Source organism: Lycium barbarum, chromosome 1 (assembly GCF_019175385.1).
Source record: "Lycium barbarum isolate Lr01 chromosome 1, ASM1917538v2, whole genome shotgun sequence".
Classification (NCBI taxonomy): Eukaryota; Viridiplantae; Streptophyta; class Magnoliopsida; order Solanales; family Solanaceae; genus Lycium; species Lycium barbarum.
Genome location: NC_083337.1, coordinates 169030824 through 169055216, shown reverse-complemented (window position 1 = coordinate 169055216; position 24393 = coordinate 169030824). Strand labels below are relative to the sequence as shown.

Here is a 24393-nt window from a genome sequence, read left to right as displayed (position 1 = left end):
GCATGTTCGTATGTTCGTACGTTTGATTGTGTTTGTTTAGATTGGTCTATGACTAATCTTAATATGTCTGCTTAGGACTCAGTATCGTTTGTTAAGTTGTCGTTTGTTGATTATTGTATGGATTAATTGAATTATTTTGATGTTAATGTTAGTCCTTATAAGCATATGTAATTAGTTTTTTTTGGCAAATATATAAAAGTATGTAATCTCCTCTCATGTTTATTCTCAGGATCTTATATGGTCTATTGATTATTACTTTTCTTTTTTATTCTGTTAAATGTTTACGTCAAGTGTTTGTATGTCTATTTTGATTTAGCTAAAGCTTGGTATGTCTCTATAATAGGTATTCATAACCTGTTTGGGCAGTTTAACTTAGTTGCATCATTTATTGTTTAGATGACCTGAAGGTTAATTAGTTTGTTGCCTAGGACATGCCGAGTGATTGTTTTGATTCGTATGTATGGAAAAAACATGTTTTATATCAATTAGCTTCAACCCATCCATTTAGGAATAGCTTGATCAGGCAAGCATATGTATATAAAGATTAACTTGGGTTGATTTGTTTGAAGCATGTTCTATTGGTGATTTGGTTAGTTTATGTGGATTAAGGTAGTAAAAAAAATGGTTGGGTTCAATACAGTGTTGGTTATGAGTTTTGTTCTAAGTTTATGTTGGCTTAGCCCTGTCTGCTGTCCTGCTATGGAGAAATAAGTGACAAGGTTAGAGTTTGTTGGGATTTATGATGAGAAATGCAGTCTCATGGTCTGAAAGGTGTGGCATTTGTTGATCAGGATAGTACTAACTGTCTAGTTCGTTTGTGTGATCTTGCTGTTTGATTTGCTGAGTCTTAGACGAGTCCTGAGTTGTTTTAAGACATGCTTTAATGCCATTAGTTTTTTTTTGTTTCTTCTCAATATTTTGTACTGTTAAGTCCTCGCAATATCATCTAAGTATAGGCAATATGAATATTGTTTATGTTGTATGATGAATGTCATGCCTGGTGCTGATCTAGTATACTTTAAAGCATGATACATAGTTCAAAAGTTCATGGGTCGGCGATTGCATATATTGCTGAAATTTGATCCCTTGCTTATGAAATATTTGAGTCTGACTCAGGGTCCTACTAGTTTGTAATAAGCATGATTAGCTCTGTTAAGTTTCCAATTTGATCCCTGTAATATTTAAAGCATCCTGGTGTTCTGTTCAGATGTGTATAAGGTCACCTATGACCCTTTTGATCCTGATATAATGTGACAGGCATCTTTGTGATAGTCTTCTTAATCTCGGTATTGCCTCTGTAATATTGTGCCATTGGCTAAACCTGAAGAATATCTGCTTTGTTGAGGTTCTGTTACCTTTAAAAGTCATATGGTTTTAAGATGTTCGAAGCTTTGATTATTCATTTGAGCACAAAAGATATATGGCCAATTTGATAGGTTTCTCTGCCCAGTAGAGGTGGGCAGTCCACCTTCCTTTAAATTATGCATGTGCTATGTATGCAGAAATATCTGATTTGAAATTCTTCAAATTGTTGAATATTAGGAATACGTTCAGTCTGGTCATATGCATTTTATGCCAGTGAACATGAATTAGCAGTTTCTGTGCATAGCTTGTATTATCATTTATTGTTGTTTGAATTCTGTGCACCGCTGCAAGTATATTTCAGTTGGTTTATGTATATTACGTACACTGCTGGTATATCTCTATATGAAATAGTTATGAATATGTATACAGGAAGTATACTCAAGTATACATGGTATATGCATAATCCGCTGATTTGTTTTCAAGTCTATATTTCATATGTCTAACATCATTTATTGATCGTGTACTAATTCTTCTTTTTTTCGTTTTTATGCATGAACATCGCATACGAGTCCGAGAGACTCGTTCTTCCTCCGCATTCGATGTTGGGCTAAAAGCCCAACGAGATCTCTTCTCAATCCATCCCTGTCCGCAGCCCATTCTAAAGAAAGAGCAATTCTGGGCCGAAGCCCAGTAGCCCACGAATCGAAGCAGCCCCAAAAATGGGCTGAATCCCATTTCAATTATATTTGCTCTTTTATTTTATACATATCAATTTGTATTATTCAACTAACTTTTTGTTGGTTTTGTTTATTAGTTTAGATAAATCCTAATTAATTAGTAGGTTTAGTTTTAATAAGGGGTAGTTAATTTAAGGAAATTCAACGATTAGTTTCCACAAAATTCATTTGTTTCTTTTTATATTAAAAAGTTATTTGTAGTATCCACAATATCTACTTCTCATTAATATGCAAATATAAATTCAAACATATTTTAAACAACTCTTTGAATTTAGAGTCAGTCACGCATTTCTTAATTAAGCATAGTAGATAAAGATAATAAAAATGAATGAAAGAAATCTATTTAACACTTTTATGTTTTATTCGCATTTCTAAAATTCAAGTTTAATTAATACCTCATTGCTTAGTTCGTTCAAATATTTATCGCGTAAGTTCGCATCTTCTTCTATTTATATGTAAATCATCATATTTTGCAAACTTCATTTTTATGCCACTTCCTTTGAAACTATTATTAACGATTATAAATTTTATTTCAAATAGCATCCTAAAATTCCCCTTTATACATAATATTAGTCTTACTTTCAATAGTCTCTTATTTAAAGCCTTAATAATCTTTATAAGTCTTATTCTAAAATGGTATTTAAAGTTCTTTTATACAAATTATTATCTCTTTTCTGTAAATCTTATTTTAATTAACATGATTTTCTTCTTAAAACTTTAGCAATATTTTAAAGTCATTTTTCTAAAATTTAATCCTACATTTAATTTAATTAATTAATCTAAGTTGGTCGGATAACCGTAAGTTAACGGATTCTAAAGGATGCCTAACCCCTTCCCTTTAGGATAATATAGAGCCCTTACCTAGAATCACATTGGTTAAGCAGACTATTAATTGAGGTTTAGTTTTAACTTTGCCTTAGTTAGCATCTAGGTGTCCTAATTCACCGTTAAATTAATTAGGTGGCGACTCCTCAAATAAAATAAATAGGAATCACCAATACGTCATACTCCTTAAATCAACCCGGTTAAAATGGGGTGTGACATGTAAAGCAACCCCTATTCTTCCCTTGGCATGCCCTTAGTGTGTTAGGGTCGGATCCGGGCCTCGAAGGACCTCTTGGCCCTCGGAATCCGCAAGAGAAAATTTTAGTTTTTCCTTCAGTGGAATTGAACCACTTTAGTATGCTTTTCCGGAAAATTATGTAACTGTGCTCCAAATTACTTGGAAAGTCATAGAATGTTTGTAGAACCTTTTTAAGTGATACTATAAGCTTAGAGGGCACAGTTTGAGTCCGTCGCCTTATTTGTCCCGAGGCGGGCCCACTATTCCCGGTTTTGCCCTTAATGTGCTAAAGCTTTCTTTTTAAGCGATTTTTGAAAGAAATGTTTTGACTACCCTACTAATCGCCTAACGAATATTGTTTTAAATATTCTACTAAATATTATGAATTATTTTGACACTCAGAATGACTTCAGGAAAGTTATATTTCTGTAATTTATTATGATATCTGAAATGCATTTATTATGATTCCGTCCGACTCCATTGGATTTGTTTGGCTTTGATACGCTTCATCGAGTCTTTGAAAACATTTATGATATTTTTAAATTGCATTAGTCTCTCACTACTCCATTCGTGGATGTCCCAATGTTTCCCACACTGAGCCCGGGCCAGGATATGTTGTCAAGCGTGATTCTCTGCATTGTTCGCCGCGTCCCGATGTGAGGGGGTAGGTACACGCGTACATGGGTCTGTGGAGTATGATGTGCCATGTCCGCCTATTCTGATCTGATCTGTTATGGCCATTTTGATCTGACATTTTATGATACGAGGCCACGCCCCTTTTTTTGATTCCTCTGTATTGTGGCACCAGCGTCGGGAGGGTGGCCACGTTCTGTCTGCTGAGTCCCGTGGCAGGGACCGGATATGATATGACATATGTTTCTGTACACATTCTGTCTGTTTTGGAAATATGCATTTGACACTCTGGATTTTGTACTCATTTTCTGAAATCATTATGATTTGACTTCTGTGATTCCGCTTTACATATTCAGTACATATTTCGTACTGACCCCCTTTCTTCGGGGGCTGCGTTTTCATGCCGCGCAGGTACAGACGACAGGTTCGCTGATCCATCTATTTAGGATCCCACTTCTGCTATTTTGGGGCGCTCTCTTCTTCAGAGCCCATCTTTTGGTACAGTCTGTCACTGTTATCTGGATATGTATATTGTTCTGGGTATGACGGGGCCCTGTCCCGTCTTATGATTATGATATGTTCTGTAGAGGTCTGTGGATACATCTGTGTGGGTTCTGTACATATGTTTGGGATACTTTGTTCTTTGATGGCCTTATCGGCCTATGTGTGCCAAGTCTGCTTTTCTGTTAAATTCTGTAGCGTCCACTGACATTATTATTATATTAGTATTCTGTTAATATGCTAATTTGGGTATCGGGTACGTATAGGTGCCCAGCTCGGGCACTGACATTAATAGTATTTTGAACATAGTATATATACATACATACATATATATATATATATATATATATATATATATATATATATATAAACACAACTACATATACATAGATACACTATAATCCGAAGTGTTGGGCCCGTGCGCAGCATGGGCATAGGCCATCTAGTACAGTACTATAAAACTAAATAATTATTCGTTATTAATTATATTATATTATATTATATTATTCGTTGCATCATATAAGTACATATATATATACTACTAATTTCATGAGGCCCGTGCTAAGCCCGTGCCCAAACTCTTAAACATTTTAACTTTCATTGTTAATGAAATTATTTACTTCAATTCATATGTAGAGTCAACATTTGAAATTTATGGGTTTTGAATTCTTATTTTTTTAAGTTATTCAATACTAAATTAATAGTTTATCGTTTAAATCCAAAGTTTGTGAACCAAAGCTACCGAGTTCGATCATAACACTTGTCGACACTCTAGCTCCACCCTATTTCAAATTCATTTTGCGTTTATCTTGAACTCATTTAAGATTTTCACCTATAATAACAAAACTCATGTTTTCATCTTCTAGAATCATCTAACAACAACAACATACCCAATGAATCCCACAATGTGGGGGTATGGAGAGGATAGAGTAATAAATATTGTTGTGCTAGAATCATCTAACACAATAATAAAAAATTCCAATAACTTCAAATTTATACTACAATATTTATTACTTTCATTTAGAATCTTTACACAAATTAACCTAATGATCCTACAAGAATATTAGTAAATAATACTCCCTCCGTTCAACAAAGATTGTCATGTTTCGGCTTACGAGAGTTAAACTAACTAATGTTACGTGTGAATTCATACTTAGAATCTTCAATTTATTTTTTTAAAATAAAAATTACATATTTGGAAATCACATAAAAAGTACTATAAGTAATGGCTAACAATTCAAAATATTTAGAAACTATTGAAAAAAAAATTATGGTAAAAGAAGATATCATTTGACTCTTGTAATCCGAAACATGACAAAGTTTTTGAGACGGATGAAGTAATTAAAGTACATTAATAAAGTAAAAGATTTTACAAGTGTATTTAAAAATATTTTAGGATAGATCTTTATAAGTACATATGGGGCCCACTAAAGAAGCAAAATATTTGAGGCTTAAGGATAAAAAAAGATATTGTAATACGATTGCCCTTTGTTGGGGGTGGTCTTTAGTTTTTGTCCCTCAAATTGCTGGTCTTTAATTTTTTCCTTTCGTCTAAAATATCCCGAAGTTCTGAGTTCAAACCCCGGCTTAGTCATAAAAAAAAATCGCAAGGCAAGACTTTGCAAAAAGTTTTGCCTTATGCGGTAGACTTTGCCTTAAGGCATAACTAAAAGTGTGCCGGAGAGGGCACAAACTTTTGGTTATGCTTCAAGGAAAAATCAATTTTGAAATTTGTCTTCTTATTTGTTTGATTTTTTTAAAAAAAATTATGTTTGAACATTATACCTAAGTTTATATTTTCAAAATAAAAAGTTACACAAAAAACAAGAGCAGAGAATTTAAAAATAATTTCAGAATTCACCGGGTGAAAAATATCATCTCCGGAGTAATGTTAAATGACAAATGAATTCGTCACAGTCATTCTTTTCCAATCTAGTTATAGTGTAAGGCTAAGTTTATGCCTTAAGAAAAAGTTCTACCTTATGGGCAGACTTTTAATTATGTCTTAAGACAAAGTCTACCGCATAAGACAAAACTTTTTGCAAAGCCTTGCCTTGCGAAATTATTTTCTTTTTTGACTGAGTGGGTCTGCCACCTTTTCAAGTGAAAGGCAAAACTTAAAAACTACCAATTTGAGGGGCAAAATTTAAAGACTAACCCAAAAGAAGGGTAGTCCGCGCAAGCAAATGATAAATGTTTCAGTTGTAAAAGAAAATTTTCCTCCAAAGTTGCCTAAATTTTACCAGAATGTATAAAGACAAATAATGTTTTCTCTTCGTCCCAAAATATAAAGGCAATTTAACTAATTTCAAAGCTAAATTGAGTTAGATTAATTTAATATTTTAAAATTAAAATTTAGATATTAAAAAAAATATTATAAATTGCAGTTCTTCTATCAATATAATGAAAAGATTCTTAACATATTTGTTAAAATTTATGTAATTGATCGTCGAGAAGTGAAACGTGACAAGTATTTTGAGATACAACAACAATAACAACATACCAAGTGAAATCCCATAAGTGGGGTTATTTTGAGATAAAGGAGTAAAAATAATTTAATAAGAAGCTAAAAATAAATTCATAAAAAATTACTATAACATTAACCAATTATAAAGGCCCAAGTGAAATGTCATAAAAAAAAAAGAATAATTGTAAAAGTAAAAACAGAAAAGGGTTAAATATACCCCTGTACTATGAGAAAAGGGCCAAATATATCATTCGTTATACTTTAGGGCCAAATATACCCCTACCATTATATTTAGAGTTCAAATATACCCCTCATCCGTTAAAGTTGTCCAAGATGGACATCCGATCCTACGTGGCTGCCACACATTCGATGAGGTGGATGCCACGTGGCATGCCACCTCAACACCCCTTCTCTCTATTTGTTCTTCTACCGCTAAAATTTATTTCCCCTCCACCATAATTGCCACCGTTACCGCCACCACGACCATCGCTATATTATTCAATCAAAACACCGTTCTAAATCCAACAGTTATATCCATGAATAACAAAAATTGACCCTTAGCAAGTGTTTGATTTCCTTTGTAGTGTTCTTACCGCATAATCTACTCTCCGTTGAATTCAGCTTGAGAGGATTGTTGGTACTGCTGCTTCGAAAAGGATGGTCACGTCGGACAATGGTGTGTTTGTATTCTGTTAAAAGGGAACTCACAAAATTTTTCAACAGGGAAGTGTTTGGCCAAAGAAATGTCTTGCTCTCAAAAGGTTCCAGCTGTGTCTGCAGCTCAAGGAATTGGTTCTTGCCTTCAATTATCTAGAAAGAAATTGATTGGTCTTGCCTTAAATTGAGAAATCTTGTTTAGATATTTTTTGAGCAGCGTTGCTTAATCAATTTTGCTTTCTTTTAAAATTGTGATATTAGTAACATTAAGTGGAAATTTAAGTTTGTTTCCAATTTGGTTGTGGGTAGTGACGATGGGAAGTAGTAAATTGGAGAAAGGAATAATAATCCCAGAGGGCGTGTTCGTAGTGGCGGTAATGGTGGTGGACGGAAAAGAAATTTTAATGGTAGAAAAACAAATAGAGCCAAGGGGTAAAATGGGTTAGAAGTGTTGAGATGGCATGCCACGTGACATCCATCTATCAAACGTGTGGCAGCCACGCAGGATCGGATGTCCATCTTAGACAACTTTAATGGATGAGGGGTATATTTAATCTCAAAGTATAACGATAGGGGTATATTTGACCTCAAAGTATAACCAAGGGTATATTTGGCTCTTTTCTCATAGTACAGGCGTATATTTGGCCCTTTTCGGAATTAAGAATATGCAATAAGGAAAAGAACACAAAAGCCACATGTAAAAGCTTTATTGGATTAAATTTCAATGTGAGGAATACAAAACTTTTTTATTCTCACTCCAGATATAAAAAGTAATATTTTAATTAAAGAACTATAATTTATGTTGGTAATAATTAAACTTCAAACAAGTATATTTTCAATATATAAAAGCAAAACTTTCATTTCACTCCTTTAATATCTTAACTTTCATTTTATGAAATTACTTACTTCAAATTAAATGCGGAGCCATAATTTGAAATATATGAGTTTCGAATCCAAATTTTTTAAGTTATTTAGTTCTAAATTAATAACTTATACATATTTAATGAACTTTTAAGATAAATACAGAATTTGAACTAAAGTGCTGCTGAATCCGATCAAATCGGTGGCTGACACTCTAATTCTGCCTTACTTTAAACTCATTTTGTGTTTAAAAGATTAATTTTAGTTAACCAAACAAGAGATTTTAAAGATAACCCGATCTTGACTGATAATATTGTCTTCATTTTCAACATTATATAGCATCATTTAATAATTTTAAAACTATCCGAAAATCATTTTTGTTCTAATCTTGGTAAACACATATGATCTCATTAAAGTATAAATATAAAGTAAAAGAAATATCTACATATGAGTAAAAGATTTTTAAGAAATTCTCAAATTTCATAATACAAATAATAAAGGCCTTTTTGGAAAGCCACCTGGTAATTGGAATTAATGTAATTACTAGGGTACTAATTACACAGCCTAGTAATTAAACAGTAGTGTAATTACAATGACCTGTTTGTTTGTCATAACATAATTACAGTGTAATTACGAGCGTGATGTTTGGTTATACAAGTGTAATTACACAGTTAATTTAATTTAAAAAATAAAACTTAATTATAAAAAAATCAAAATTAATATTAAAAAAATATTTTCCATTATAAATGATATTAAATTAGTTATTTAATAACACACTGTTTCTTGAAAATATATTAATTAATAATCATATATTTGTAACTAATATTGTAAATAATAATTGATATATATATTTAAAATTAATAATATTTAAATTTAATTAATTATAAAACTCAAAAGAAGACTTTTTTTTTTTGTGAGAACGTCATGGATTGGATGTTTGACAAAAAAATAATATTTATAAACATAATGCCATAACATTATTCAAATGTTTGACACGAAAAATCCATCAAATGTAAGTGAAAAATAAACAACATGCAATATGAAAGCAAATAACTTAAAATTGAAAATATAACCTAAATTCAAAATCCAAAGGAAAAAGTTTAACATAATATTCTTATGTCAAATTCCAACATTACATAAGTAAGATCCAACGTAACTTAAGTAAATAATTCAAAAGAAAGGGAAAATATAAGTCTATAGCCTCATTCACAACGAAATTCTACTTTAATAACGTCACTCGTTATATGCCAACCTTGTTAATGACTCATTCTTTCCAAAATTAAGAGGTGTAGTTTCAAAAATTAGAATAATAACACGGTTATGCTAAATGATAAAATAAAAAATACGAGCAATTACATGGAACCAAAAGAAGTAAAGGTTGGGAATAATAAGAAAGGAAATGAAAAATAAATAATATAAAAATAAAAATACATTTTAAAAAATAAAAATAATTAAAAAGTAAAAATAAAAAATAAATAAAAATAATAGAAATAAAAAATAAATTAAAAATAAAAATAAATTAAAAGAAACAAACTAAAAAGTAATCCTGTAATTACAGGGTGTAATTACACCCAATTCTCAACACACACACCCCTCCCCCTTGAGAATTGAAGAGTGTAATTATACGCTCTCAATTACACCAAATTTTCACCTAACTGTGTAATTACACCCAATTCCAATTATCTGGATGGCTTTCCAAACAGGCCCTAAAAGAAATGCTTACATGTAAAAATCTATAATAAGCAACAAATGAAAAAGTCGAAAACACAAAGCAACAAGAAGCAAGAATATCTAGCGAAGAAATGACTATTTTTTAGGTTAGTAGATAAGATCAATAGAAGAAAGCAACATGGAAAATAAAGTGCAGCGGATGAGGCTGTTCCTCTCTTAATCAAGAGTCTCGGGTTCGAGCCTGAATATGAAAAAAATCCTTGGTAGGGACCGCTTCCCCGATTGGGCCCTATGCGACGCGAATCTGGATTAGGCGCTCCAATGTGGGTACCGATTACTGGATAGAAAAAAGGTAAATAAGGCAGAATGTTTGATAGCTTTTAAAAAGTAAAGCATAAGAACAAAAAATAAATTTAACTTTAAAAAATAAAATCAGGACCCAAAAGTAATTAATTGAAAAGTTTAACATTTTTTGGAAAAGTTTTTTGAGGACTACAAAAGTCATTTTATAGTCCCTTATATATAGTAGTAATATTAAACAGACTTCTGTGAATTTATTAGTTAAATGTTACTAACATTTAATGCCTAAATAAGTAATTAAAATAAATACTCGGTTAATTTGGTATTTGGTGGCGTTAGTTGCAAGTTGCAACTTCCAGAATCTTCGATGCTGCTCGTTGTGTACTTCGTGTGTCGCATCTAGTTTGCTCGTTGCGTACTCCGTGTGCTCGCATCCAGTTTTTCTCTTTCTTTTAGTCCTTCTATTTTTCGTTTATGCTAAATTACACTAAGCCTCCATTTGATCATGAGAATTATTCACTTTATTCCGATTTTTTTTTTCACTTTTTCTCGGAATTGGCATTTGGCAATGAAATTTCCGAATACAATTTGAAGTTGTATTCTGAAATACCAATAACTCAAAAAACTTGTTTTTCAAAAGAAATTCACCTTTTTCAATTTTTTACAACTACATTTCACCAAAAACTATAATTTCAAAAATTATGGCCAAACAAAACTCCAACTCCAAAATTCCAAAAAAAAAGTGATTTTTTTTTTATATATATGGACAAATGGGGCCTAAATATCTATGTACTATAATAATTCAGTTGCGGATACAAAGACTCTTCACCTACATCCTCTATGATGTTCTCCCATTTTTGAAAAGTTAAACATTTTATATAAAGTAAATCCTACACAAATAAAAATTCATCTAACTAAGTATATAAGATTATTTTGGAGCGAATGAATAAATTCAAAACTAAAATATAATATGAGAAGTTTTTATATAACAAAAAAAATTATAAATAACTTACATATTTAAAGTACAAGCTTACCGAGGACATGACCGTAGATAGGCAGTTTTGGAGGACATGGATTAGAGTAGAAGGTTAGTAGGTAATTGAGTATTATACCACTTATCTTTCCATGCTAGTAGTCGTAGTATTGCTCTTGTAGTTTATTGCCCTTCGATTTCTATTACTATTTGTTGTTTCTTGTCCTTTGACTAAGATATTACTTTGTTTCTATGGTTTGTTCATTGTTTCTTTTTCATCCTGCTTTGAATTGCTTGTTCTTATGCCGAGGGTCTGCCGGAAATAGCCTCTTTGTCTTCTCAAAATAGAGAAAAGGTTTGCGTACATTCTACCGTCCCTAGACCCCACTTTGTGGGGTTTCACTGGTTATGTTGTTGGTGTTGTTGTTGTATTTAACATGCAAGAAAGTTTTTGCTAATAGTATATATTTTATTAAATAATTTGTGTTCATTTTCCTATTTTTGAGTTTCAAAATTAATTAAAGACATGAATAAAATCTTTTGGTAATTTGGGACGGAGGGAGAATTAATTTTGTTAATTATTGTTTTAAGTCATATAAGTATATGCTATGTTAAACTCATATAAGTATATGCTATTATTAAACAGACTCTGTGGATTTATTAGTTCAATGTTAACACTGAATGCTTAATAAATAATTAAAGTTTACCAAGAAAAAAGAAGTAAGTACTTAAAAGAAACAGTAATTTCGTATTTTTCTTTTTCTTTCTTTTCCGCGCCTTCTATTTTAGCTTCCATTATGCACATTTTGGCATTGTGCTGCTTTCAAATCTCAATGACAAATTATATTATTTCGCTTATAAAAGAATTCACCTCATTCGAAATATACTTAACGACGTGTCTTCAATTCTCTGAGTAGCATGAGTTTATTTGTTTATCACCGGTACTAACTGTGTGCGAAATTTTAAAAATTATTTTTTTGGCAACTTGTATTTTTAAGTAAGTGATAATGTGTTATTAAACTGTATTACGAAATAGTAACTTAGCAAAATTTCCAGAAACCAGTAACTTTATAAAATCAGAAAGTTTAAACCAATGTAAAACAGAATCTGGAAAAATAATCAGAAAAAGTATACGAAATATTTTTAAGGAACAAAAATCTAGCCCACTGAACGCACAGTGTGTCCTTAAGGAAATTATTCTCCTCAAGTACCCGAGGTTGAATGTGGAATATATCCTCCCAGGATAGAAAGATTTCACTCACCGGTGTATTGATACCAAAAACTCTGATATCAGACGAACCACTCAACGGCAGTATAACACACAGAAGAAAACTTTTAAGAGAGTAGAAGAATAGAGAATATCAGAAAATTCGTTAGTAATAATCTAAGTGTTAACTGGAATTTATAGCCATTAATGCACTGGTTGGGAAAAGGTTTGCCACCTTTCGTGAAAGGCTTGCAACCTTTCACAAAATCTGTTACAACTGGCAGGAAATTTAAAATAATCCGGAAAAGAAAAGGTCGCGGGTCAGACACGCGGATCCGAGTCACTAACGGGTCAGATCGGGATATTTTAATTAATTAATTAAATAAATAATAATTAATTAAATAATTAAATGAAAGAAAATTTGGTCAAAAAAGATTATCAATCAAATCATTTGTCCGAAGCCGAACCGAGCGACGACAGCACGAGGGGAGACTCTCTTCTTAACCCTTGAGCAATAAGAACGAGTGCTTCTACTTTTAAGTAGGAGTACTTTTCTTTTCACAACCTATGAGAGACAAATGATTATTTTATAAAACAAGAGGGAACAACTCATTTTCCATGCTTATTTTATAAAACAAGAGGGAACAACTCATTTTCCCACCACTTCTTTTCCCTCCATTTCCCATTCAACGTATCAATAAAATCCAACATAATGTTTATGTAACTGATAAAATCATGACTTTGAATTTAAAATAAAATTATCTTTAAATAAATCAAAACGTCATTCTTTTTTAAAGAAATAAAAAAAATTAAAGGTGTCAAATAAAATGAAGGAAACAATAAGATCCAATTTATCTATCTTTGTTGTTAGCGTACAATCTCATATTCGTCATTAATTTTAACAAAGCTCCAATATGAACGGGATGAATTTCGCATATAAATATTTTAAGAAAAAAACATAAATTTGTTTCTCTAGTTTTAATATGACTTATAATTATCCTTGAATCTCGTTTAAATTTTAGTGCGGAGTTTCATTTAGATTAAAAGTAAATGATTTGTTAACGGCAAAATATAAATGACCCCAAGTATAACGGAGATAACATAAAATATTTTAAAATTAGAGTGGGTATGTTATTGTTGTAAGATGACTATCTTCTGTATAATTTTTTGATTTCTGAGTCTTGACCACCATTTTTACCCAACATTAGAATGTTTTAAATAATACAATGGCACGCGAGATTGAGCTAGAAAAGATTTGTGGATATTACTTTCTACTGTTAAAGAGTGGCACGCGAGATTGGGCTAGAAAACATTTGTCAAATCTTCTCAAGTTAACAAATTGAGAATAATTTAACGCACAATATCCCCAAATTTGTTTGTGCCAAATTCGCCCATTGAAAAGAAATGCTTCAAAATCCAACAAAGCAAGCTTCTATAATAGTCCTATTTCCACACAACTAGCAAAACTTTACATTGTTACAGAGTTCCAGTTGCTTGACACTACGAAAGAACTACACTGTCAACCACGCCTCCGTCCAAGCAAAATTTCGAGTCAACTATATTAGTCCTCATGGTTCATGTCTCTTCATTTAAACCTGTCTCTACATAATATAAGACAAAACAGATTGAAGAAAGGAAAAGAAAAAAAAAAGGAAGTTGAAGATCATTTGGGGTTCCATCAAGAACACTGGAGGCATCAAAGGATGGGATATATCAACACCCTCAGCATGCTCCACAAATTCAGAAGGGCTAAATGATTTTCCGTGACAAAAACATACAATGCTTATATCCGTTTTGCTGTTGTACTTGCATAATAACCCATTTATCTTCTTCCCATTTGGGCTATTTCCAGTAGCTGAAACACACCGCATCCGAGAAAGTAATGGAAATTGGACTTCAGTCTTTGGGGTCTGCTTCAAAGGAGAAGAACATGGACCTACATCTGCCTGAGTTGTGGAAATTGGGTTATTGATCGGATCAGATTTAGTTGGGATGCTTTTTGGACTGAAAGATGAATCAATTTTAGCACCAAACTGCATTCTCCTTTCCCCTGTTTGGTCCTGTTCTTCTCTAATGACACTACTTGTTAGTAGTTCAAAATGTGCATCTTTTCTTCCTGAAATACTCGATTGTATTCCGCGTGCATTGTTATTATTGCTTCTACCTGCGAAGCCACCTGCAACTTATTAGAGGATCCAATGAAGTCAATAAATATAGATATGAAGTGTTGAAATAGTAAATACAGCTAAATTTTCTTTATCCTTTCTTTGTCAGGAGATGGTGATCAAGTTAGAGCGGAGGGTAGGACGAGGTTCATCTGATATACAACTTTACAAGATCAATTTTTTTAATGCATATATAAAACACTCCTGCTGAAAATCTAGGCATTGCCACTAATCATTGTAATTTTTCCCTTTTTACAGGCACACGATGTTTTTTCTTTCCTCTAGAAATCCGAACAATAGAAACTTACTGACCCTATTAATTCAAATTTGCATCAAGTAGACGTAAATGCTCCTACCAAGAAGTTATCAATCTCAAGCTACGGGGTCCAACAGCTTCTGGTAGGGGGAAGGGATCTCACCCATACCCATTCTATTACATCTTTCCATAGTTAATTCATATGCCGATATGCCCAATAAACGCAAAATTAAAACATAAGGCGAGATTAGGGAGGTCAGTATAATAACGATATTCTCAATGGGTACAGGGTAGGGTAAATAAATAAAAAAAGGTACTTCTAAGAGGAACTTCAAAATAATAAGAACGAAGTAGATTACGTTTTGGAGACGAACTTTGGCATTCTGAAATTGTTGACGAACATCTTTCCTGATATACATTCGACAATGATCCGTAATTCTTAGAACTTCTTTTTCCAGACAAATTTTCCTCCGATTCACTACTCCCACATTGGTCATAACTCATATTCCCACCCCTATTTTCATTATAAATCCTAAAACCCTGACAATATATTTCCTCTTCCCAGCATTCTGAGCCCAAAATGAAACTGCAAGATTCTGATTATTTACATATGAATCCTGGTTCAAAGAAACATTCAAGCATTTTGCAGCTTCATAGGTACAACATTCATTGCTAACAGTACAAATTTAGGACTCTAATAGAACTGTAAGATTCTGATTATTTGCATATGAATCTGGGTTCAAAGAAAGATTCAAGCTTTTTACAGCTTCATCATAGGTACAACTTTCATTGCCAATAGTACCAATTTCCCCTTTCCCACGAACTGTTTGTTTTGGAATTAGTTCTTCATTCTCCATAATTTCTCTATGTATTGCCCTCTTTTGAGACGTCTGCCGCTCTATTAACATCTTATCATCTGAATTGCAATCCATTTTCTTATTGCTATAACTTCCCCCAAGTGATAAACCTAAACGTAGTTCAATCCCATTATCATTTTCCTCAAAATTACCCTTCATAAGCCCCAACATTTTGCAATTAGAACTTCAACAGCGTGTTAACTTTCTTGTTCTTCAGAAAAAGATTAATCTTTTGGAACAAAGATATGAAGAGAAGATAAAAACAAAAGTATTTATTTAGGCAGTAAATGTTGAGACGCGGAGGAAGGGGCATCAAGAAGGACACGATGAAGAGAGAGTTACATGACACATAAGATCAATTAATCCAGCGCTTAAGCAAAGCTTTAATCCACCGCCTCCAAACCTGCATGCTATTTATTTGCCACGTTGGGTTTGAACGGTGGCACATTTTACTGAGGTTCTTGTTTCACGACACGTGTCCAATTGAACAGAAAAAGACGAATAGTTCTGTCAAGTGGGTGAAGAGATTTTGATGCCTCTTAGGAATGTGAGTTGAAATGTAAACGTAGCGAATAACGACGCACATTGGTTTGTTCTGGTGGGTCCTATTGGAAAAGAATGGTGGGGTTGACGCGTGGTGGGGCTAGTTCCAAGGTACATGTCAACTGTCACTGAGGTCATTAGGATTTTTATAAGAATGGAGCGGTTGGTCAGATAATCCGACTAATTTCAAAGAACAAACTAATGCAGTAGTTTAACTTTATAATAAGCATGAGTCCCTTGGACGACCAAGGGTAATTCAGTAAATGCCTTGGTCCTCAGGGGTATTTTCGGTATTCTATAACATACTCCAACAGTCTGGAACAATCTATATTAAAAAAATTGTAGACCCATCTGCTTCTATTATATTTTACACTTTTTCTGGACTGTTCTTTCCCGGAAAAGTGCTCCTTCTCTAAGACAAGAAAAAAGGTGACCTTGTTTCATACATAATCTTTTCTTCCTTTTGTTTGCTTAGATTCTTATAAATTCTTCTTTCTTCGTTTATCTCTCCTGTGTTTTATTTCTTTTTCCTCTTTCCTTTTTGCTACGTTTTTGGTGGTTTTCACAGCTGATTTTGGGTTTCCTAGCTGCAAAAGTCCTCAGGGGTATTTTCGGTATTCTATAACATACTCCAACAGTCTGGAACAATCCATATTAAAAAAATTATAGACCCATCTGCTTCTATTATATTTTACACTTCTTCTGGACTGTTCTTTCCCGGAAAAGTGCTCCTTCTCTGAGACAAGAAAAAGGTGACCTTCTTCTTTCATACATAATCTTTTCTTCCTTTTGTTTGCTTAGATTCTTATAAATTCTTCTTTCTTCGTTTATCTCTCCTGTGTTTTATTTCTTTTTCCTCTTTCCTTTTTGCTACGTTTTTGGTGGTTTTCACAGCTGATTTTGGGTTTCCTAGCTGCAAAAAGGGAGGGAGAATGGATATTTCTTTGCGTCTTTTTAATTTTTTTTTAATCATATATGTGTTTTAGAGCAAAACTTGCGGGCTTAATCTACTTTGATTTTCATTAAGTTGTTCTTTCTGCTGCATGTGTTCGCTATGGCTTGAGATAAACAGTGGGACTTAAATTTGCAGCATTTGGAACTTGCTAATTTAGTTTTTATTCTCCTGTTTGCTAATTTAATTTTTTCTTGGAATTTTGTTAGAAAAAAAAAAGGTTACAGTAGATAGTTTTGTTTTGTTGATGAAACCATAAATAGAAAGTTACTTTCAGGACCAAAATTCAACACAAGGTATAGAGAAAATCTTAACTTTGCTGAGAGGTCGGTCTATTTGTTCTTTCATTTTTTTCTTTTTTGTTTTTGCTGTTTTGGGGTGTCATTTTGTTTATTTCTGTATGATTTCTTTGGTATTTATTTTATTCTTGCTGCTCTGTTTGGTTGTGGATTTTAAGCATTTGACGTTGTTTTCCTTTTATTGATGTATACTTAGCCATCTTTTTTTCTTTGATGTTCTGCCATTTTTCACTATGTTGGCTGCTCAAGTTGTCCTTTTGTGATTACATAACTATAACTTTGGTGATCCTGTAAAATTATCTGCCAAACTTACAAACATATATGGAGAATGGAGTAACCATAGATATCGTCAATGTATTCCATCAACACAAGTGAGTTCTTTTTATCAGAACTGTCTGTGTCAATTGATCATTTGGACAATTTCGCAAAATATAAGACATATGAAGCCTACTATTTGTATTAATTACATCAGTATATAAACTGATAAAAATTGATGAAAAGATGAGTTTAGTTTTCCTAGCCAATAATTATGTTGTGCCAATGGTATGCCTAACTCTTATGGTTTTGCCTTATTTGGCTGTAAAGTAGGTATCTTTTAACCATTCTGAGAATTTTGTGGATGAGGTATACTTAGCCAACTTTTAACCCACTTTAATTATTTTTCAGGAGATATAAAATGACACAGCGACTTGGCATATATGCAATCACTCCTGAAATACCGGACCTGTAAAGTGCAAGTTGTGGATATATGCAAACCAGGAGAAGGTTCTTACCGAAAGATAAAATATTTGAACATGATCTTTCAAGATGAACAAGTATTTCCTTTTTCTAGCAAAATCAATTATTTATGTCTATGTATGTATAACATTTTCGAATCAATTACTTATATTGCCTGCGTATATCTATTTCGTTATTTTTTTATGATTCATTCACAGGAAGACCAAATAAAAGCTATTATTTACGGTGATGACATCTCCTCTTATCAAGATATATTCAAGTTGTTCCACACCTATTTGATAACGGGTGCGCGCATACAAGTACCAAATTTGAGATGTGAAAGACCCTTGCATACATTTGAGTGGATTATTGACAAAAAAAACCATAGTTGATCCAATTGAAAAAGATGATCCAGATGAGGATGAATTGCCACCACCCACAAAGCTGAATCTTACATCATTTGAAGACATCAACAATCAGGCCTCCCAGTCTACCAAAGAGCAGCTTAAGGACGTAGAATTTAGTATGGTTATATTACTTCTTTTCAGTTTAACTTTTAACACATTCATCTATTAAATACATATTGTTTTGCCAATAGATATACTTGCAATTGTTGTCCGCTGCTTCCCGCCAAGGTTTGTTGCAAAAGTCCAGAAAAGATTGCAAGAAGTCATTCTCATTGATACTGAGTAAGTGCATTTGTAACCTTTTTGTTTAGCTCTGCTCCCAATTTACTCCTCTTTTCCTCACTCATCCTATTTGTTTCATGGCTCTCTCAATTTGTTACCTCAGTCTCGTCTTCTTCTTCCAGAACTGAGTTTCATTTTCTTCTTCTTCACCTTCTCTGGTAAAGTTGCTCTTTGTGCTGCATGTGTTCGCTATGGCTTGAGATAAACAGTGGGACTTAATTTGTAGCATTTGGAACTTGCTAATTTAGTTTTTATTCTCCTGTTTCAAAATTAATTCGACATATTTCCCTTTTTTAATGTAACCAGCAAACAAGCCTTGACCTTCACACTATGGGAAGACACTTTTATTGAGGACGAAGGCAGAAAACTCCTTGACCAATTCCAAAAACGTCCTATTATCTTTGTCAGGCGTATTGGGGTATCCAAGTACAATGGTGAGCTAAATTACTAACGTAAGTTTGTATTTCATAAATAAAAAATATTATTGCAATTAATTTAGGTATATTACTTTGTACTTTGTTAATGTAGGTACATCGTTGACAACAAAATTTAACACCACAATACAAATTGATCCCCCTTATACCCAATGCCTACAATTGCACACATGGTACCGCATTACTCTAATCTATATTGTGCTTGATTCTTCCTAATTATTGTTATCTTAAAGTGTTTTAATTTTTTCCTCGAATAGGGTCACATAAAACAAGGAAATGCTTGCTTCTTTCAGTTTGAGGAGCACATCTGAATCTGGATCTCTTATCAGCATTTCAGTAGATGAACAAATAGTCCCAATTGCAAATGTTCAATCACAACAGGACGTTAGTATAATTTCTATTTACATAATTCATAATTTCTGCCCATACTTATCCTTATAATAAATAGTCTCATTTCCTTTTAATGCAGGGGCATTCCTTCTCCATTGAGGCAAAAGTATTACTTCCAGATAAACTCAAAAGTTGTTATGTTTTACTATGTCCCAACTGCAAACAAGAAGTTAGAAGTTTAATAAAAAGAAAGTTTCTGTGTATGATTTGTAAGCAACGAAATATGTTAATTCCCAGGTATTTTTATCTCTAAGTTTACACATACATCCAAACACAATATTTACCACAATCCTTCTATTCTTATAAAAAAATATATTATCTTTTGGACATATACACTTGCAGGTGCAGATTTGATGTAAATCTCCAAGATGCTTCCGGATCAATAATTGGGATAATTATGGACAAAGAAGCAGAAAAATTATTATCCCTTACCACAGATGAGATTTACGACCTTGCTTCAAATGAGGTGAGCATTCTAATTGAATAATTTACACAATCTCACTTTTCAATTGATCAAACAAAAAGCTAACATATATTTCTCCCCAGGATGAGTTTCTACCAATGCAGAATATTCAGAGCAAGCTAAATCAGAACTTTTACATAATTCAAGTGAAAAAATCATTCTCCCGCACTTCTCAAGCAACATCTGGAAAATTGTACATTTTGTCTTTCGCTGAAAAAGGAAAAATCGTACATTCTCTCCCTGAATCACCAAAAACTGATATTGAAGAAGGCAACAAAAGGAAAAAGAAACATTTAGTTTCTTTTGATGAAGAAACAGAAGTACCAACCGAGCGACGTCACTCGCTCAAGCTGAAACAAAAACTGGAGCCAACAACTCCAGTAAAAAGGAAATAAAGGTCACCACAAAATTCTCTTTCTTATTCCTTGTATGAATATATTGATATTATATCTTGATACCCTCTTTCATTTTTTCTGGTAAACACATTTGCAGGATAGCCTTTTTTTGCAATCACTTTTGCGTTTTGCGGAACAAAGGTAATTTATATCAAAACCTATTTACCCTATTCCATTACTTAAATGTTCCACAATTATCTTTTTACAAATTTTTAACATCAACCACAACTAAAATTTATTCATTCTTAAACAGTTCTTTTGTACAGAAATCAATTCTCTTTTGAAGTTTGCTTTTCACTTTTTGTTTAAGGTATACATTTCTATTTCTTTGAATCTATTTATTTATTTCCATGTATTACTATCTTTCTGTCTGATGTGGGATTTCACTGGGTTGTTGTTGTTGTTGTTGTTGTACTATCTTTCTGTCTCCTACTAAAGCAATGACTGTGTTAGAGAGAGGAGCTTCAAACAACTGTGTCATTTGAGATCAAAGAGGGGCGATGTTCCTTATTTCTTTGGGGATTTAATCTGTGAATTCGTCCTCTATGAAATTCCAATGTAAGTCTCAACTTTGAACAAATGATTTTCTCTTTCTTTATTATGCATTTATTTTCCCGACTTAAAGTTCTGATTTTGTAACTTTTATAATTCAGCCGCTACAAAACCTAAATTTTTGTGTTTTACAATCTTGAAGGATTAATATTAGCTTCTCAACCTTTGTTTGCCATGCAAAGGTTGTACTACAGCAGTTTTGAAGCACCAATCAAGTACTACGGCAGCAGTAATGTTTTCTCTGTTCCAACTTAAGATTTCTTTACCGATATAGTTGGTTATACATATTGTGTCTATAAATATTAATTTGCAAAGCAATATAGTAGTAGATTGATCTGAGCTTCCAAGTATTGACAGTTTTTCAACTAAAGATTACGAGTAAAACTCTCTCATTTCATTTCACATGGTGATAATTCCCCTATCAAGTGGCTCTGTTGGACATCTTATGTTGGAACTTATCTGATTATATATTTTTTCACTTGCAGTGTCTTTCAAAGAAGCAGCAAAATATGATAACTACATGGATCATGAGGGCTGCGGTGGCTAATGACCTCTTCACTAACAAGAGTTTCACGGTATGCTTTATCTTGTTTGAAGGTGAAAATACTTCCAACTTTCTTAATGGTTTCTAATATGGACAACAAAAATAATAGCATCTCAAAAAGGCTTACTTGCAGTTGCCAGCCATATTTGTTTTTGCACATTGTATGATCCTACAATCGCAAATGGTGAAAACTTTGCTATTTAATCAAAAGATTTTCAATTAGATTATGATTCATAATACCGAAAGATCAAATTTACCTTACCTTCAGGTGGTTTGCTCAAAGTCGTGTTCTCAATTAGATCCTCTGACTTTACAATGCCGTAAAGCTCTTTGGTCCTGTAAAGGGTATAAACACTTACTTGAAGTCATTAGATAAAGCAGAGGCAACGAGCTATGAAAAATATGGAGTATCAGCAACATAACAAAAAACATGTATCTGTTTTATTAATTATGTTTATTGGCTGCATATTGGTATAGTATGTCCATCTTGATAAATTTAATGTCCACTACACAAGTGAAATAATTGATGGACTGCAGCAGCGTTCGTAATATTCCTCTATCTGCTGTAACAATAATTCCATTAGACATGAAAGTTTTTGGTTCTCTTTATTGTGGTATTAGTTAATAGTTACTAATTAAACCTTTGCCATAATATCTACTCAATTAAGGAAAAAGAGATGTGAGATATATGAACCAGATTGTATTTTAATTCAGTTGGAAGGAAACCACTATTGCGATCTCTTGAAATGAACTTTTTTATTCAAAATTTTATGTGAGACACTTATATATGGTAAGCCAGTGGATAACCTACATAATTTCCGCAAGTCCTTTTAGTTCAGTTAGAGGCATCCAAAGCCCCATAAGGTGAAGGATGCCTACTGCTTGCTGAACTTTTGTGTTCAAGGCTTATTTCTTGATAATATTTCTTAAATAGATGATACTTCCAGGAAACTTGATGCATGGTTGAAAAGTGCACATGTAATTCTCCTCAAAAAAGTTCCATATTTTTATATGACACTTTTTGCTCTTTTTTTCCTTTAAGCATTTGATTTCCTATATATCCAATTCTATGTTCAGTTTGTTTAGTTGGCCGATGAGCAAACTTGAAAGTAGATCATTTGGAGTATCAACTCATGACAAATAAAAGGCTTACGGGTGACTGAAAATTAAGCCCCACCAACCATGTCCATATCTATAATATCCTTTTCTTAAAGTAGGGACCAATCTCAAACGATGCTTTGACATGCATGAGTTGCTCTCTCCTATGCTGCACCTTAAGGATTGAATTACTTTTGGCTGACTAGGAAGACTCTCTCAGGTCCATCATTTTTGCTTGGTTTTCACAGGAATTCTAGGTCAGCCAGTACTTGGCAATATAATCTACATAATGGGCCTATTATTGGGGAAAAAGAAGAACAAGGGTTTATTTACATATAATTTCTTCCTTGGGATTTAGTGTGGCTATTTTTCTAAGTAGGTGACTACTTGCTCTGAGTTTATGTTGTTTTCTAAATGATTATTATAACTGTGTCTCATGGAGTGTCCCTTGCCATGTTTTACATTAGGGACTCAATCAAGATCCACATAATTGGTAGTGCTTGTCAGCCGCATTTTTCTTTGATCAAATCTGATTTGTACTTTTTCAATTTACTTAATTTCCAATCAGTGTTGCAACTACTTAATGAGGATTTTGAAGGCACATCTACCCAACTAAGTTCTATTTGATGTTGTTTGTCAGAGAAGAAGCAAATATTATTCAAAACTAATTTTCTGTACTAAAATCGCCACAGTTCTTGTTAGAATCTATTTGTATCTTTTTTTGGTTGAATGCAGCTATGAAGACTTGGAAAGAAATTGATGAGTACGTACTGGTTTCACAAGCACATGAAGAAACGACAGTAAGAAAGCAACCTCATAGCTTGATGTTGAGGTATTATGCTATCCCATTTTCGAGCTCAAAATTTAGTGATTTCTACTGTTGAAGTAATGTGTTACCTCCAAGGTGGCATACATTTTAGTAAAAAACTTTCCAGTGGCTGGTTTGCTTTAAAATAGCATATAGTGAAAACAAGCATGACTTTTTTTTTTTAATCAAATATATCAATAGGACATGCCTATTTATTTGTTTTATTTGAATAATACTATTTGTCTAGGTTCAGCAGTCTTCTACCTCAGGAAGATCTGTGTATTGCTTATATTCTACTGATCCCGACAGAATGACTTGATTTACAACATAATCTGCTAGATTATTTCCCTCCCTCTTCACATGTTCAAACTTAACCTCACACAGATGTTTTATATCCTTTTCCGGCTGCACCAATAACACGAACATTGCCCCTTGCTGTTTTACCCATAAACTCAAACAATGGTAGACCCACTTGTGTGTTTGAGGCTTACTACATAAGCTTTACTAATGTCAGCAATGACTGCTTCATTGATCATTGGAGCATTTTTTTTTGGATGCAGGTACCCAACTAGGAAAATTGGGGTACAATTGATGGAGGTCATTGCAATTCTATGCTTGGACGTATATGTGCTCTTCAAGAAAAGTTTATAGCCAACTACAGCTACTTGAATCCAGATTGTAGTCCCTTACACGAAGAACATCAAAAATTTCACACCTTCTCTCTTTCTAACAAACTTGGCAATGTAATAGTGTAACTTTGTTCCGCACAATATGAAGCATATTATCTTTATATAAAGCATATTTAACTTGATAGTACTGGTTCTTTTTTGTTGGTTAAACTCATGTTAAACAAATA

At 32.9% G+C, this 24393-nt stretch overlaps 1 protein-coding gene and 1 long non-coding RNA gene across 17 annotated transcripts; one reads left to right on the top strand and one right to left on the bottom strand.

The window, feature by feature from the left end:
- Positions 1-13790: 13790 nt before the first annotated feature.
- Positions 13791-16381, bottom strand: LOC132607055 (ninja-family protein AFP3-like). Of its 2 annotated transcripts, none has more exons than XM_060320849.1 (2): positions 15156-16381; positions 13791-14551 (listed from the first exon to the last, which is right to left on the bottom strand). In XM_060320849.1, the coding sequence occupies exons 1-2, from the start codon at positions 15298-15300 to the stop codon at positions 13977-13979; spliced, it is 720 nt and encodes a 239-aa protein (XP_060176832.1). In that variant the 5' UTR covers positions 15301-16381; the 3' UTR covers positions 13791-13976. The 2 variants fall into 2 exon arrangements, with proteins under 2 accessions (XP_060176832.1, XP_060176834.1); XM_060320851.1 differs by having other exon boundaries at positions 13791-14539; positions 15156-16380.
- Positions 16382-16564: 183 nt separating this feature from the next.
- Positions 16565-24348, top strand: LOC132607062 (uncharacterized). 15 transcript variants are annotated; one of them, XR_009570155.1, is made up of 17 exons: positions 16565-16948; positions 18114-18262; positions 18383-18687; positions 18763-18853; positions 19160-19287; positions 19382-19460; positions 19545-19671; positions 19757-19914; positions 20020-20143; positions 20224-20537; positions 20633-20676; positions 20789-20845; positions 20974-21093; positions 21230-21316; positions 21573-21662; positions 23465-23561; positions 24098-24348. It is a non-coding gene; the product is annotated as an uncharacterized LOC132607062 (long non-coding RNA). The 15 variants fall into 15 exon arrangements; XR_009570159.1 differs by lacking the exon at positions 16565-16948 and adding an exon at positions 16980-17474; XR_009570156.1 differs by lacking the exon at positions 16565-16948 and adding an exon at positions 16980-17818.
- The last annotated feature ends 45 nt before the right edge of the window (positions 24349-24393 follow it).